Genomic DNA, 17,736 nt, shown 5'->3' on the forward strand with positions numbered 1-17,736 from the left:
TACACCACCTCAAGCTTTTAAACCATGGAGATGGTTCCTGTGAGTCTGGTGATGGTGGTTCCTGATGTAGAGGAGCTGGGACTGGAGGTGTTGAAAGCACAGGTTGCCAGGTTGCAGGAGGAATTTTCTGATGTGTTTTCACCTCTTCCCAATCTCACAAACCTCACAGAACACCCCATTAAGACTCCTATAGATGTGATGGTATGCGGACGGCCCTACCAGTTACCCGAACACAAGAAAAATGTAGTTCAGGAAGAGCCCAAGGCTATGCTCGACGTGGGAGTAAGCGAGGAGTCTCACAGTGAGTGGAGCAGCCCGGTGGTCTTGGTGTCCAAGGCTGACAGGTCGGTCCATTTTCGTATCGACTTTAGAAAAGTCGATGCGGTGTATAAATTTAATGCATACTCAAAGCCAAGCATTGATGAACTGCTTGATTGTTTAGCTGCGGCTCATCTTCTGACCAATCAGATTCAAGCATTCCACTACACTCTGGTGTAATCAGCATTAATCAGTGTTCTGGAGAAATGTTACACCATGAGCTGGAGTGTTGGAAGAAAATCTCAAAATTCCATTGAACTCATAGAGCAAACTCCAAGAGTCTCCAAAATAAAAATGATTTCATAAAATATATCAGAAAAGCATCAACATAAACCTTTATAACTGGTATTGATGAGCATTTTAGTTGATATCCGAAAACCCGATAAAGAAACGTACACACATGCGAATATGATCAATCTTATAGCAATAATGGATAAATTTCATATTAATAAATGTAAATATTTAGGTAAGATGCCATGTTTTATTTCATTTAAAAGAGAATAATTTTAAAAAGCCTACACTTTCTGATATGATCTAAAAACAGAACAGCGCCTCCTGCTGGACGATGCTGTTAAAACCTTGTGTATGGAGTATATTATAGTAAATACATCAAGTCGATATATTTTTAACACTTATTTACACTTTAAACTTTATTTTTTGTTAAACCTTCACACACGATTAAAGTCAGAGTTGTGACTCGATCAGTAGACTTTGTGTCTCCATAGTGTGTGTGTGTATGTGTGTGTGTGTGTGTGTGTGTGTGTGTCCTTTCCCCACCAAACCAGTCAGATGTTGTAAGTGAAAGTGAAACTCAGCAGCTCCGTTTTGTGTCGATGAGAAAAATAACTCTTCAGGAGTAAAAACACAGTAAGTATCTAAATCTAAAGCTTTAATACAAACCTCTGAAAGGATTGGAACACAAGGCCAGTTCTGTTGTTTCTGACACACTGAAGACATTTGGGTTTGAGATGAAAAGATAAATATGAGACAATAGATCAGAATTTCAGCTTCATTTCCTGGTATTTACATCTAGACGTGTTAAACAACTCAGAACATGGCAGCTTTGGTGGCGGAACAGCCAGTTTTTATTTGAGCAAAAGTATTGGAACAGATAGTCTTACAGTAAATTATATGAGAAAAACAAAAGTATTGGCCTTGCTGTTCTCATGCTTTGAGTTTGTCTGGAAAACTTGACTTACAGAAAGATTCTTTCACCAGCTATAAATACACAGTGTCTCAGGGAAACATGGCTGTGTCTCTGAAAAGTCACCAGTTAACAGGAAGTAAACTTTGGAGCTGTTAAATAATCATCAGAACTATGCCATTCGTTTGTGCTGGTTTGGTGTTTGAGATATTAAACATTATTTTTCTGGCTTGATTTGTGCCATTAAAAGTAAAAATGTGACTTTAATCCCTTCTTAAATGTAACAGAAGAATCATTCGGAGCAGCTGCGTCACTTTCCACTGCATGTGGTCTGAATCCAAACCGGTGCTGTTCGTCTGTGCTCGATGTGACATGGGGCTCTCAACATCCTGTCAACTGTCCTGACCTGCACACATGCTTTTAGTACTTTCTTTAAAGTATTTTATCTCAGAGCACATGCTTACTCTTTTCTCATGTTATTTCCTGTGTTGTTTTCCAGCTGTGCAGTGCTGGGGGTAAATAAAGGTTTTTTTTAGGAGCAGAAAGACTTTAGCTGTTAAAGTATTCAGAGAACTCAAGACACCACACAATTATATTGTTTTTTCATTTTTATTAGACAAAATCAAGTGTCAGTCCCACTACAGTATTAGTACAGCTAGAATAGTTCCAGTAGACTCCATTATTACAGGTAAGATCACATGCATTGATGATTATCTTTATTTATATAATCATTACATGTGATGATATGATAATATATAATATCTGGCACAAATCTAAAGCACAAAATTCCATATCTGAAAAAAACAATGACAGCAGCGGTAACAAACCATCACCACGCGAGCACAACGGAAAGAGACAGGTATTTGGACGAGATGGATGGAGAGCGGCTTGCGTGACGTCACTGCTCTGCCAGAGATATTGTAATGTCTAAGGAATAAGTTCTGATGTTTCTTTCTACGGCACAAATCAGCACAAACGCAGCACAAACGAATGGCATAGTTTTGGTGATTATTTCATTTCATGAGGTGAGGCCCCTGAGTTAGTTGTTGCTTAGAGCCCCAAAATGTTCAGAAATGGACCTGGAGCTACTGAATAAAACACCAAACACTGACTCAGTTAAAAGCAGTCATTGAGTTGCAGAGAACCCTGTGAATGTATTTGTCCACAGTACAACAAATATATTTTGCACATTTTAAACTGAGTTTTAAATGTCTGAGCCTTTGAAACATTTTGGACATAATATAGCTGGTTGAAATGCTAGGCCTTGCCTTTTATTTGTGTGTATTATTTAATTTGCTACAATCATCCATATACAGTCCATATTATATTAGCATGTACAATTCCCTTAATTTCTGGCTGTAATAATATGTGTGTTGTAGAGTGATGGAGGGAAAGAGATCAGACTCACCAGAACCCAGCTGTGTGTCCATGAAGAGTGATGCGTCAAAGAATCCCATAACTAACTTCAGAGACAGAGACAGTTCTACTGATCTGAGGTCAGTATAGTGAGGTGCTTTAGTTCTTTTCTCTCCAACAAAAACTGAATGGACAAATTTGCACTCAGTTACATTTACACAGATATTTACATTGATTGCATGAAATAGTCCACATTAAATATTTAAACAATATCACATGAACAAGAGTGCTGTAATACTGAATATCATCACGGCTGTGATTCAGCTGTAGACATGAAGCTGTAGGGAATCACAGGTAATCACGTCTAATGTTGATTCAGAAGCTCATCATGTGTTGTGCTGGCATAACCAGAAATTAATTATTTATATATAAAAAATAAAATAAAATCACAGTTAATAATAGGGTAATGTTACACCTTATATTATAAATCCTAATCTGTTTTTCTTATGCGGTGAACTCCAGCAGCTACTTCACCTGCTCTCACCTCCATATCTCTGTGTTTATAGTGTAGCTGTTCGGTTAGCAGCTTTCAAACAGAAACAGGAAAAATGCATCATCCTGATTGGTTAATGCTGTTTCTCATCACAGCAGCTTGTATCCAATAAAATGTGATTAAACAGAGGAATGAATTCATAAAAAAACTTTGATTATAATCAGTATAATACATGTTATTACATTTATTATATTGTTTTTACTTTTATTTGTCTGCATTATTTAAGTTGCTGCTTATAAGGCTAAGATTGTTTAAGAGGTTCTGTGCTAATTCAAACCCGATATACAATCATCCATAAACAGTCCATATTATATTAGCATGTACAATTCCCTTAATTTCTGGCTCTAATAATATGTGTGTTGTAGGATGATGGAGGGAAAGAGATCAGACTCACCAGAACCCAGCTGTGTGTCCATGAAGAGTGATGCGTCAAAGAATCCCATAACTAACTTCAGAGACAGAGACAGATCTACTGATCTGAGGTCAGTATAGTGAGCTGTTTTAGTTCTTTTCTCACCAACAAAAACCAGAATGGACAGATTTGTACTCAGTTACATTTACACAGATATTTACATTGATTGCATGAAATAGTCTACATTAATTTATTCATTAAAACAGTTGTTTCTAAACGTTAGTATCAGTTAGGAAATCCTGAAATCCTGTGTGTGTTGTGCAGCTATGAATACATATAGTCCATATTACATGATGTGTTTTATTTGTTCACAGACCACAAAAGAAGAAATCAAACATCAGCAGATGTTTCAAGGTGTGTGTATACAGTTTATCCATGTGCAGGAGGATTATGGGTAATCAGACAGAATATCAGTTGTAACTGTGGTAATAGAAAGAGAATTTTCTTCTTTTCATAAAATAAAAGCATCATATTATTATAATATTTAGATCTGTTCCTGTGTGTTTCTAATCAGGAGCTGGATTACCCAGCATGCACTGAGAGGGAGGTGGAGGATGAGGAGGATCTGCACAGTGTGAATGAGGGAGCGCTGAAGATCACACTGCACGTCCTGAAGAACATGAACCACACAGATCTCGCTAACACACTGCACAACAGTAAGAGCTCTGAGTCATGGCTTTATTTTATCAAGTTAAGTTTAGTTCATACTTAAACACATCATATTAAATTTATCAAACTGAATAAGTCAATGATATTAGTAATCTGAAATTTAATACTTCATAGTGTTTTATTTTGCAATGTGTATGTTTTTACTTCTAAATGTAATAAATTAATTAGGAATGTACATCAATATTTAATTTATATTGTGCTCAGTGATTTTAAAACATGTTATTACTTTGTTCTTTAGAATCAGTGGCCTCTGTGAATCAGCCAAAGCTGAAATCCAACCTGAGAGAGAAGTGTAAAAGAATTAATGAAGGAATCTCACAGCATGGAAGCTCAGCTCTTCTGAATGAGATCTACACAGATCTCTACATCACAGAGGGTTGGAGTGGAGACGTCAATAATGAACATGAGGTGAGACAGATTGAGACAGCATCCAGGAGACCAGCAACACAGGAGACACCCATCAAATGTAATGACCTCTTTAAAGACAAGTCCATCAGAACTGTGCTGACTAAAGGAGTTGCTGGAATTGGAAAAACAGTCTCTGTGCAGAAGTTCATTCTGGACTGGGCTGAAGGAAAAGCAAATCAGGACGTCACCTTCATGTTTCCTCTTCCCATTAGAGAGCTGAATCTGATGAAGCAGCAAAATCTCAGTCTGATGAATCTTCTTCATCACTTTTTCCCAGAAATGAGAAAGCTAGAATTATCAGACTGTAACTCCTATAAAGTCCTCTTTATCTTCGATGGTCTGGATGAGTGTCGACTTCCTCTAAATTTCCAGAAGAATGAGAGATTGTGTGATGTGACAGAGTCAGCCTCAGTGGATGTGCTGCTGACAAACCTCATCAAGGGGAATCTGCTTTCCTCTGCTCTCCTCTGGATAACCTCTCGACCAGGAGCAGCCAATCAGATCCCTTCTGAGTGTGTAGACCAGGTAACAGAGGTACGAGGCTTCAGTGATCCTCAGAAAGAGACGTACTTCAGGAAGAGGATCAGTGATCAGAGCCTGGCCAATAAAATCATCACACACATGAAGTCTTCAAGAAGCCTCTACATCATGTGCCACATCCCAGTCTTCTGCTGGATTTCAGCCACTGTTCTAGAGAGAATGTTGGGTGAAGCAGAGAGTGGAGAGATCCCCAAGACTATGACTCAAATGTTCACACACTTCCTGATCTTTCAGATCAAACACAAGGACCAAAAGTACCATCAGAAATGTGACCCTGATCCTCAGCAGACCAGAGAGAGTATCCTGGCACTGGGAAAACTGGCTTTCCAACAGCTGGAGAAAGGAAACCAGATCTTCTATGAGGAAGACCTGAGAGAGTGTGGTATTGATGTCAGAGAAGCTTCAGTGTACTCAGGAGAGTGTACCCAGATCTTCAGAGAGGAGTTTGGGCTTCACCTGAGGAAGGTGTTCAGCTTTGTACATCTGAGTGTTCAGGAGTTTCTGGCTGCTTTATACGTGTTTCTCTCCTTCATCAGCAGAAATGTAACAGAACAAAAAACGACTGATCTGTCTGATCTTTTCAACAAGTCCAACATATCTGATTTCCTCAGGAGTGCAGTGGACAAGGCCTTACAGAGTGAGAATGGACACCTGGACCTGTTCCTCCGCTTCCTTCTGGGTCTCTCACTGGAGTCCAATCAGACTCTCTTACGAGGCTTAATGCCCCAGACAGGAAGCAGCTCTCACAGCAAACAGGAAACAGTCGAGTACATCAAGAAGAAGATCAGGGAGAATCCATCTCCAGAGAAATCCATCAATCTGTTCCACTGTCTGAATGAACTGAATGATCATTCTCTAGTGCAGGAAGTACAAACTTACCTGAACAGAGGAGGTAACAGGGGTATCAAGGGAATCAGTCTCTCTCCTGCTCAGTGGTCAGCTCTGGTATTTGTGTTACTGAACTCAGAACAGCAGCTGGATGAGTTTAATTTGAATAAATATTACGCATCAGATGAATGTCTTCTGAGGCTGCTGCCAGTGGTCAAAGCCTCCAGAAAAGCTGAGTGAGTATTTTATTTATAAATGTTTTACTGTGTGTTTTGTTATTTTAATGTAACACTAAACTGCACTGATTGGATTAATGCTTGTTAATAGTTACTCTAATCATCTTTAAACAAACCTTTGATATTTTTACAGAAGATTGTTTCCTTTTTACACTAACATGTTTTTTGACATACGTGAACACACCACCTGTACTCGGGTCCACTCCACACACCCGGAAATCAGAGGTGTCTGTATGAGCAGAGAACGATGCACACCAACTGTTTAATTGTCTCTTTGAAATTCAACACATAAGTTTGTGTCAGTACTGAAAAATTTAAATCACTTAATACATTAATTAAATCTAAATCAAAATACATTAATTTCTAGAGCTCATAGATCAGTGCACATGAGACTTGTGAGATGGAGTGTAATATGCCATCGTCCTATCATTCCCCATAACTATCACTGATTGATGATAGTATCACCTGTAGCTCAGAGGAAGGAAAAGACCAAATATATGTAACACGTGTCGTGTACACGTCACTTCATTACAGCATAAAAATCCCCAAAAAACAGAAATAGTTGGCAGGTCAACTCCATCCGTGAACTCAGTTTCCCAGAACACACCTTGGCCTACAGACATGGCCGCCCCTGGACGCTTCCCAGAAACCACCACCGCTAATACGTTCCCAATCCCTAGAATTTTGATTACCCTCTCCTCTTCCCAAACACACACTATAAAAAGGACTCTAACAACACATTGCAAAGCAACGCTCAGTTCTGAGTAGTCTGAACTTACCGAGCCTTTTTGATCACATATCACTAATCTGGTTCTTGACTTCGATTGTTTCCTGGTTTATTCTGGTTTTTGCTGTTTATCACCTGATCTTTGCCTGTTTTTTAACTTCGAACTTGCTTTACGTTTTGGATTTATCTGTTGATTGTTTACTAAACTGCTATAACTGCATTTGCATCCATCTCCGCCTCTCATCTCTGACAATAATTATGAGTCGAGGCCAAAGGAAACACATATTACGAGACACAACACAATTTAGTTTTGTCTCTTAAAGCTGCAGACACCATGTTTTCCAAAAGACATTTAAATCATCCAACTTGAAAGCGGTTGTGATAGTTGGAATCTATTGGTGATTCTAGATACTGTCTTCAATCGTCTTGTGCCTAGTGCACATTGCACATGCATTTATTTTCCTTTAAAAGGAGTAGTTAAGGAATAGTTTAGCCCCATAGTTCTATAATAGTTCTGTTGGCCCAAAGACAGAAAGTGCTGGTAACATCTGCATGGTAATCAGATGTTTAAACATCTGCATGACTGTGTATAACATCAGAGAAATTGATTCATATGTACCTGTTGTTATCTGGTAACTTAGTCTTATAATTCTATATTTTCCTCTAATAAAACACATAAATATAATAATACAATAATGCAAACATATTTCCAAAATGTTGACCTACAGAAGTAAAACAACCCCAATAAGAAGCGTCCATCAAACCACACCCTGACAAATTCCTGACCAATCAGGGAAATCCTTCAGGTACAAACAGTTTGGTGCTCTGGAAAATCAGTGCAGTGTGAAACTAACCAAATCAAATGACAGTAATACAGTGTGTGTGAAAGAGAGAAAGAGAAACAGACAAATAGATAGAGAGAAGGAGAAAAAGACAGGTAGTCAAGTCAAGTGGAGTTTATTGTCATTTCAACCACATTCAGCTAGTTAGTACATAGTGAAATGAAACAAGGTTCCTCCAGGACCAAGGTGCTACATAAGACAAACACAGAACAACACAGAACTACAAGGGACTACATAAATTTATACATAAAGTGCACAAATGCAAACATGTGCAGACAGCACAAGACAGTACAATGACTACTGAGATAGACAATGGGCGCAGTAAGTCCCAGTGCAGCATCGACCAGTACACAGTTCTATTAGAAAGTGAATCCAGTGACAATAGTGCAAAGAGTACAATATAAGTTGCTGTAGGTGTAAACATAAGAAGTAGCAACCGAGTAGAGAGTATAAGATATATGCAGTATAATAAATACAACCCCAAATCAGGAAAAGTTGGGACAATATGGAAAACACAAATAAAAAATTATAATAAATATTTGTAGCAGCATGATGTAATGCGGGAATCTGCAAAGAAATTGCAAAGAGGATGGAGGATGTGCAGTTGTGTGTGTGTGTTTGTTCTTTCAGTCCAGTTTCTGAGTATTGAGGAGTCTGATGGCTTGGGGGAAGAAACTGTTGCACAGTCTGGTCGTGAGGCCCGAATGCTTCGGTACCAATGGCAGGAGGGTAAAGAGTGTGTGAAGGGTGTGTGGGGTCGTGGAGTGTGTGAGAGGGGTGTGTGGGGTCGTCCACAATGCTGGTGGCTTTGCGGATGCAGCATGTGGTGTAAATATCTGTGGTGGAGGGAAGAGAGACCCCGATGATCTTCTCAGCTGTCCTCACTATCCGCTGAAGGGTCTTACGATCCGAGACGGTGCAATTCCCAAACCAGACAGTGATGCAGCTGCTCAGGATGCTCTTGATAGTCCCTCAGTAGAAAATGGTGAGGATGGGGGGTGGGAGATGTGCTTTCCTCAGTCTTCTCAGAAAGTACAGGTGCTGCTGGGCTTTCTTTGTTATGGAGCTGGTGTTGAGAGACCAGGTGAAGTTCTCTGCCAGATGAACACCAAGAAATTTGGTGCTCTTGTCAATCTCCACGGAGAAGCCGCCATTGTTCAGCGGAGAGTGGTCATTCTGTGCTTTTCTGAAGTCAACAACCATCTCTTTAGTTTTGTCCACGTTCAGGGACAGGTTGTTGGCTTTGCACCAGTCCGTTAGCCGCTGCACCTCCTCTCCGTTTGCTGACTCGTCGTTCTTGCTGATGAGACTCACCACGTTTGTGTCATCGGCGAACTTGATGATGTGATTTGAGCTGTGCATTGCTAAACAGTCGTGAGTCAGCAGGGTGAACAGCAATGGGTTGAGCACACAGCCCTGTGGGGCCCCAGTGCACAGTGTGGTGGTGTTGGAGATGCTGTTCCCGATCCGGACTGACTGAGGTCTCCCGGTCAGGAAGTCCAGGATCCAGTTGCAGAGGGAGGTGTTCAGGCCCAGCAGGTTCAGCTTTCCGATCAAGTGCTGAGGAATGATCGAGTTGAATGCTGAACTGAAGTCTATGAACAGCATTCGAACATATGTGTCTTTTATTGTCCAGGTGGGTGAGGGCCAGATGGAGGGTGGTGGTGATGGCATCATCTGTTGAGCAGTTGGGACGATAAGCGAATTGCAGGGGGTCCAGTGAGGGGGGCAGCAGGGTCTTGATGTGCCTCATGACGAGCCTCTCGAAGCACTTCATGATGATGGGTGTAAGTGCAACGGGACGGTAGTCGTTGAGGCAGGACACTGGAGACTTCTTTGGCAAGGGGACGATGGTGGTGGCCTTGAAGCACGTCGAAACAACGGTGCTGCTCAGGGAGGTGTTGAAGATGTCAGTGAAAACATCTGCCAGCTGGTCTGCACATCCCCTGAGCACCCTGCCAGGAATGTTGTCTGGTCCAGCAGCCTTCTGCGGGTTGATTCTGTGTAGAGTCTTCCTCACATCGGCCGTGGTTAGACATGCAGCACCTGGTCATTGGGAGGAGGGGTGGTGGCTCCTCGTCGTCACGCCATTCTGTGCCTCGAACTGAGTGTAGAAGTTGTTCAGCGCATCTGGGAGGGAGGCATCACTCTCACAGGCAGGTGATGTCCTGTAGTTGGTGATGGCCTGGATGCCCTGCCACATGCGCCGCGTGTCTCTGCTGGCCTTAAAGTGGCTGTGGATTGTCTGAGCGTGTGCGCTTTGCCTCTCTGATGGCCCGAGACAGTTTGGCCCTCGCTGTTCTTAAGGCCACATTGTCTCCTGCTCTGAAGGCGGAGTCTCGGGTCCTCAGTAGCGCACGCATCTCTGCAGTCATCCACGGCTTCTGGTTGGAGTGTGTGGTGATGATCAATGCACTTGCTGATATAACTGGACACTGATGTTGCGTATTCCTCCAAGTTGGTGAAGTCGCCGTCAGTTGCCGCCTCCCTGAACATGTGCCAGTCAGTGTGTTCAAAACAGTCCTGAAGAGCAGAGATGGCTCCTGCTGGCCAGGTTTTCACCTGCTTCAGAACCGGTTTGGAGCGTCTGACTAGCGGTCTGTATGCTGGGATTAGCATAACAGAGATGTGGTCTGAGTAGCCGAGGTGGGGGCGGGGCTCCGCCTGGTACGTGCCAGGGATGTTTGTGTAAACAAGATCCAGTGCGTTCTCCCCTCTCGTTGCAAAGTCCACATGCTGATGGAATTTAGGGAGCACTGACTTGAGATTTGCAGCGTTGAAATCTCCACAGAGCGTGTCTTTAGCATTAGATAGAGAGAAAGAAAAATAAACAGACAGATAGATGGAGAGGGGGGATAGAGACTAATGGTGTTATAATAAATTGTAGCTGAGAGATTGTGGAGTGCAGAAAGACGTCGCTGCTCCTGTAAATGTGCTGATGTGGCGTCCTGTCCTCTGATTTCTGTGTGAGAGAAACACACTCATTTCTGTTACTTTCTAAAGTTTAGCTGTATTTTGGCTGTGTGTGTGTTTGAGATCAGTGTTCTGATATTTCATCATTTCTCTTCCAGTCTGTGTGGGTGTGATTTGACAGAGGAAAGCTGTAGAGTTCTGTCCTCAGTTCTCAGCTCAAACTCCTCCAGTCTGAGAGAACTGAACCTGAGTGGAAATAAACTGCAGGATTCAGGAGTGAAGCTGCTCTCTGCTGGACTGGAGAATCCACACTGTACACTGGAGAAACTGAGGTATATATATATATATATATATATACACACACACACACACACACACACTGGGGTCATATAATCACTTTAAAACTGAATTACAAACAGAATTGATTGTGTCTTTATATGTGACTTTTTATCACAGAAACATTATATCCAACGCCCAATCTTTCTTTCTCTCTACTCACTCATGTACCTGTATCATGTACCTTCTTCTACATAGTGAACTAAACTGATTTATGTTGTTTAAACTGTAATGTATTATTCTATAAGAAACTGAAATGTGTAAATGAGAAGCAGATTTACTTTCTGGATTAATTCCATATCATGAATAAATAAAAATTATACTTGTGAATTGTAATTGTGTGTAACAGTGTCCTTTACGTTGTTCTGTTTTGAATTTATTCTCTACTGGTAAAGTAGGATTCTGAAGTTTGTGTACTATCTACTTGACTCAGTTGGATCTAGATTCCTGCCACTTGCTTTTGAATTGATGTATAGTATTGATGATTCTGTAGTGTTGCTTGGAAGTGTCTGTTGGTCTATGCTAATTAGTTCTCTCAGGTTGAAGGTTATCCTCTACAGGCACTGTAGCAGTCAGAAGCATATTCTGCAACAGTTGGAAAAAGCATAAATTTAGATAGAAAGTGTCAAGTTTAGTAGTGTTTATTTCTTCTTGTTCAGTTAAGTGTGATCAGTTCCGTCACAATTAACTGAACAAGTGTGATCAATTCCCTATTTTGATTAACCCCACTCCTGACTAGGCTGCACACATGTGCCCCAAACCCATCTCTGTTGTCACCTCTTTCACATTTCATCTCCATTTCATTTCCATTACTCTCTTGATTTTCTGGCACTAACTGAGACCTGGATATCACCACAGAAATCAGCAACACTGGGTGCTCTATCTTCGGCTTATGCTTTCTCGCACACTCCATAAGAAGCTGGCAGGGGTGGTGGTACAAGTCTGCTGTTGTCTCGGAGATGGTGCTTCACACCACTCTCCTTGTCTCATCTCAACATCTCATCCTTTGAATTCCATGCAGTTACAGTTACCTTCCCGATCAACCTTCTCATCATTGTCATCTACCGCCCTCCTGGTCCCCTAGGAGACTTTCTTCAAGAAATGGACACGCTCCTCAGTCATTTCTCCAGCACCCCTCTTATTGTCCTCGGATGACTTCAGCCTCCCCTCTGACAAGCTCCAGTCCTCTTCCCTTCTCCCTCTTCTGCATTCCTTTTCCTTAACATTCAACAGCTGCCCTCCCACACACAAGGCAGAAAATGCCCTGGACTTGGTCTTCAGCTGCCCCTCTCCAGCTAGAGACATCAGTGCTACCCACTCCACATCTCTGATCGTCACTTGGTATCTTTCACCCTCATGCTCCCTATCCTACCTAAAACCATTTATCAATATTTCTCTCCTACTCATTGAAACCTCCACTTTATCTCCCCTTTCTCCATAGCTTCCTGAACCGTTTCATCCCTTCCAGACTGAATAGTTTTCCTCCCTACCACTGAAGTTAGCTTCAAACACTTTCCTCTCCTCACTTTCCTCATCCATGAACTCCCTCTGCCCTCTATCTTCTAAACCCAGGAAGATTTCTTGCCTTGTTCTGTGGCCATCAGATGTGTTACCCAGCAATCGGAGAGAATTAAGAACAGCAGAGAGAAAGTGAAAGAAATCACTACTTGACACAGATCTTTCCTTTAACCACACTCTCCTGTCCAAATTCAAATCTGAAGTGACTTCTGATAAGACTGCCTTCTACAAGGAAAAGCTGGAAACGTCTGCACAAGATCCTTGCAAACTCCACAACATCTTTTCATCACTACTTATCCCGCCGGCTCCTCCTGCTCTGTCCTCCCTGACTGCTGAAGACTTTGCCACCTTTTATGATGAGAAGATTGAAAAATCTGCCAGACCTTCACTCCTACCCTAACTCCTACACTACACACTGAGGATTCTCCTTCTCCTTCACTGGCACATTTTTCTCATCTAGCAACAGAAAAGATCCTGCAAGTCATCTTGTCCTGCAACCGTGCCACCTGCCCTTTTCCTTCTAAAATCCTCGAACACACTGTCTGCAATCAACTGTCTCTCTCCATCTCTCACAGAACTCTCTCCAAGATCGTACCTGGAAGGTCGGTCATATCAGATGGCATGGAGGGGATCCACATCTGCTCCCCGCAGACTCTCCACTGGTGTCCCACAAGGCTCAGGACTTTGTTCTCTTCTGTTTTCCCTCTATACTAAATCTCTTGGTGAGGTCATATCCTCACATGAGTTTTCATACCACTAGTATGCAGATAACACTCAGCACCTCCTCTCCTCCCCTCCCTCAGACACACATGTTTCTGCTCAGATCTCAGCATGTCTGGCAGACATCTCATCATGGATGGCAGCTCATCAGCTGAAACTTAATAGCAGCAAAACTGAACTGCTGTTCATTCCAGGTGATTCATCTCCATGTCAGGATCTTGCAATCTCCCTAGACAATTCTCTGATCTCGCCTTTGGTCACTGCACACAACCTTGGGGTAACCATGGACAATCAACTGTCCTTTTCCTCTCACATTGCTAATCTGACACACTCCTGTCGATGTCCATTTCTTTCCACAAAAGGCCATTCATGTGCTTGTTCAGTTCCTTGGCATTTCGAGACTGGACTACTGCAACTCACTCCTGGCAGGTCTGCTTCTGAGTGCCATTCATCCTCTGCAACTGATCGAGAATGCAGCTGCACAACTTGTTTTCAACCTTCCTAAGTTCTCCCACACCACCCCATTGCTGCGCTCCCTCCACTGGCTTCCTGTAGCTGCCCACATCAGATTTAAAACATTTATGCTTGCCTACAAAGCCATAAGGCACCACGCTCTCGCCGATCCTCTAGCACTGTTCGACTGGTCCCACCATCTCTCATGGTACAAGGTAGACATGCATCAAGACTCTTCTCTATTCTGGCACTTTGGAATGAACATCCCCTAGATGTCGAAACAGCTGAGTCACTAGCTATCTTCAGACCTACTTCTTCCTAAAGTACTTAAATTAGCACTCAAAAAAATGGGTTGTCTGTATGCTTCTCTTACTATATTACCTCCCAACAAAGTTTTTAGACTGATGGTATTCTTAGTCTGTAACCTAGTGAACCAGTATCAGGATGTATTTATTGATAGAGAATTCAAAGCACTTCTGTATGTCGCTCTGGATAAGGGTGTCTGCCAAATGCAATAAATGTAAATGTAATTATATCTGTTAGACCTTGTGTCTCCACCTCTATCCGTCTCTTTCCCTTTCTTGTTGTTAAATACATCGTCTCATATGAGCTGAGACACGTGGATCTGTCCAAGTACAAATACACAGTCTCTTTATTTTATATTTTTATTGTGACATCAGAACCTTGTGTTCAGGGAGACAGTTTATTTCCCAACTGATGGAACCCTCCTCATTTATCAATTAATTAACAAATAATTAATCATTTCTTTTCCAGTCTGTGCGTGTGTAACCTGACAGAGGAAAGCTGTAGAGTTCTGTCCTCAGTTCTCAGCTCAAACTCCTCCAGTCTGAGAGAACTGGACCTGAGTGACAATAATCTGCAGGATTCAGGAGTGAAGCTGCTCTCTGCTGGACTGGAGAATCCACACTGTACCCTGGAGATACTGAGGTACGTGGATCTGTCCAAGTACAAATACACAGTCTCTTTATTTTATATTTTTATTGTGACATCAGAACCTTGTGTTCAGGGAGACAGTTTATTTCCCAACTGATGGAACACACCTCATTTATCATTTAGATATTCACATATTTCATCATTTCTCTTCCAGGCTGTGTTGGTGTAATCTGACAGAGGAAAGCTGTAGAGTTCTGTCCTCAGTTCTCAGCTCAAACTCCTCCAGTCTGAGAGAACTGGACCTGAGTTACAATAACCTGCAGGAATCAGGAGTGAAGCTGCTCTCTGCTGGACTGGAGAATCCACACTGTACACTGGAGATACTGAGGTACACACACACACACACACACACACACAGAAAGTGTACTGTATATGAAGTTTGTGTATGTTGTGTAGTAAAGCTGAGTGATTTACGCTGTAACTGTGAGATGTTTTTCTCTCTGCAGCTTGTCTTCCTGCAGTATTACAGATGAAGGTTGTGCTGCTCTGGCTTCAGCTCTGAGGTCAAACTCCTCATCACACCTGAGAGAACTGAACCTGAACAACAATAATCCAGGAGAGTCAGGAGTGAAGCTGCTCTCTGATCTACTGAAGGATCCACACTGTACACTGGAGACACTACAGTGAGTTACTGACTTTCTGTCTACACACACACACACGCGCACACACACACACGCACACACACACACACATACTCTGAGTCTCTCAGACAGTTAGCCCTAATCTTACCTTCAGTAACCAAAAGGAAATATTTGGGATCCTTTTTGGTCCTCAAAAAACTGTTAATTATTCTATTATTCTATTAAATATTTAGCATTGTTTGGTGATGTTTGTACATGTGTGTGTGTGTGTGTGTGTGTGCTGGTGTGTGTAAGGACTCTGATGGTTGATGGTGTTTAACATTGTCATTCTGTTCTGTTCTCTGTCTTACAGCATTACGAGCTGAATCATTCACATTCAGATGTAGAAGTTCCACAACAATCACCGTGACTGATCACATCCTTTATCCACTCAGCTCATGCTACTTCAGACTGGAATAATATATTTTATCATGCAAAGTCCTTCACTATTTACACACAACACAATAACATCTTTTCTACTGCATTTTAAATGATAATGTAAACATGTAAAACTGCAACACGCTTCGACTATTAAAGTTATTTACATAATTTTAAAAGCAGAATTAAATTAATTCTTGTACATTTACTGTATGTAAACCTGTTATTCCATACAATTATGTATATATGCTGATATATTTATCTACAGTATGTGTAATACAAAATAAACGGTGACTGGGAACACACAACAATGCAGTGTGTATGTGTGTGTGTGAGAAGTCATTTGAGAATTGCACATGCACTGTAAAAACGAGGTGAAGGTGGTGAGGAAAAACTCCCCGAGACGACGTGAGGAAGAAATCTTTAGAGGAACCAGACTCATAAGGAACCCATCCTCTCCTGGGTGACACCGGATAGTGCGATTATAAATCATTCCTCATCTATAACTGTATACTGTAAAGTGAAACAGTACTGAGTTTGTTGAAAGGATCTTCGTCATGAGAATAAACACATAAAAATTACACACACTAATGTAAAATCATTAAAGATTCAACAGATAATCAGCCATTTCACCTGCTTTATAGCATGAGCTGATGTAAACCTGTACACATGTTTAATGCTTGAGACGTGTTATATGCCATGTGATTAATCAGTAAGAACTTTATGGATAAAAATGTACTTGATCTGGGGAATAGGAGCCACTCATTCACAGTTTAGTGCGAGTCATTTCATTACTGCTGGAATTTTTATTGTTAAACATTTCCATTCAGCTAATGTTAAAAACATGATAAAAATGAAAAATATCTTCATGTCAGTGATGTGTTGAGCCTTACTCTGGATCTGTATAATAAATTATTAGTCTGTAAATTTGTGTTTTGTTTTTACACTGAACTAAAACTTGGTATTTTTATGTCCTTTAAAGATTTTGGACTGAAATAAAATAAATATTAAAATCAAAATACAGTGTCATTAAAAACATCGGTGTCTGTCTGGTTTGTAATTATCCAGTGTATTTGGTTAGATATGTGTGTGTGGTAGAATGTAACAGGGAGGTCACCACATGTAGGGTTTGAACATATACTTATACTGAGAGCTTAGAGAGCTTGAGAGTTGGTTGGAGAAGCCAGAGACATTAGCAGGAAAATATTTACAGAGTTTAGCAGCTGAGACTTGAGCACCAGCACGTAGCGAGTTTGACTCAACACTGAGCAGTGAATGAGTGCAGAGCTCTCCTTAAACAGACCCAGGTACAGGTGGAGCTGATTATCACTGATTATAATGAACACAGTGCTCTCTGCCTCCCTCTAGTGATGGCACAAGGCTGAGCCAGATTCCCCTTACAGTAGAAATAACAGATTGATATGGCAGGGATGCATCACCCTTGCTTGGCCAACCATGCAGAGTCAGTTCATATACTTTAGACAGGATTGGGTCATGAGATGTTTCTCGCTTTATGTCATCACTGGTGACAGGTAACAGCTCTACCTGTGGAAAATGTCGACAGATCCATTTTCCTCTTTTGTAGGTACTAATTCCAGTGGAAGCCAGGAAAGGCTGCCAGCTATTTCAGTGCTGTTGTGTTCCCTTGAATTCAGTGCTGTATGAATGTGTCCTTAAGAACAAGGCCCAACTTTACAGTCTCACTTCTGCCATAGCTGGGACACCTTTTCTGGGGTTGAAAATTGAGAGCAAAAGCTGATGATCAGTAATCAGAGTGAAATTTCTGCCATATAAAAACTGATTGAATTTCT

At 41.4% G+C, this 17,736-nt stretch overlaps 1 protein-coding gene across 4 annotated transcripts in view; it reads left to right on the plus strand.

Annotated features, from left to right (window-relative positions):
* The first annotated feature begins 1,111 nt into the window (after window positions 1-1,111).
* The window catches only part of LOC113526710 (NACHT, LRR and PYD domains-containing protein 12-like), a 54,742-nt gene continuing 38,117 nt past the window's right edge, over window positions 1,112-17,736 (plus strand). Inside the window, exons 1-9 of one of the 4 annotated variants that reach the window (XM_053234327.1) lie at window positions 1,112-1,185; window positions 2,842-2,958; window positions 3,737-3,853; window positions 4,098-4,137; window positions 4,298-4,439; window positions 4,691-6,464; window positions 11,105-11,278; window positions 14,748-14,921; window positions 15,082-15,255. In XM_053234327.1, coding sequence (XP_053090302.1) covers window positions 2,846-2,958; window positions 3,737-3,853; window positions 4,098-4,137; window positions 4,298-4,439; window positions 4,691-6,464; window positions 11,105-11,278; window positions 14,748-14,921; window positions 15,082-15,255 — 2,708 coding nt within the window. In that variant the 5' untranslated portion in view covers window positions 1,112-1,185; window positions 2,842-2,845. The remainder of the gene's footprint in view (window positions 1,186-2,841; window positions 2,959-3,736; window positions 3,854-4,097; window positions 4,138-4,297; window positions 4,440-4,690; window positions 6,465-11,104; window positions 11,279-14,747; window positions 14,922-15,081; window positions 15,256-17,736) is intronic. The other 3 variants (XM_053234339.1, XM_053234332.1, XM_053234343.1) reach the window with 3 other exon arrangements.

This window comes from Pangasianodon hypophthalmus, chromosome 1 (assembly GCF_027358585.1).
Source record: "Pangasianodon hypophthalmus isolate fPanHyp1 chromosome 1, fPanHyp1.pri, whole genome shotgun sequence".
NCBI classification, from domain to species: domain Eukaryota; kingdom Metazoa; phylum Chordata; class Actinopteri; order Siluriformes; family Pangasiidae; genus Pangasianodon; species Pangasianodon hypophthalmus.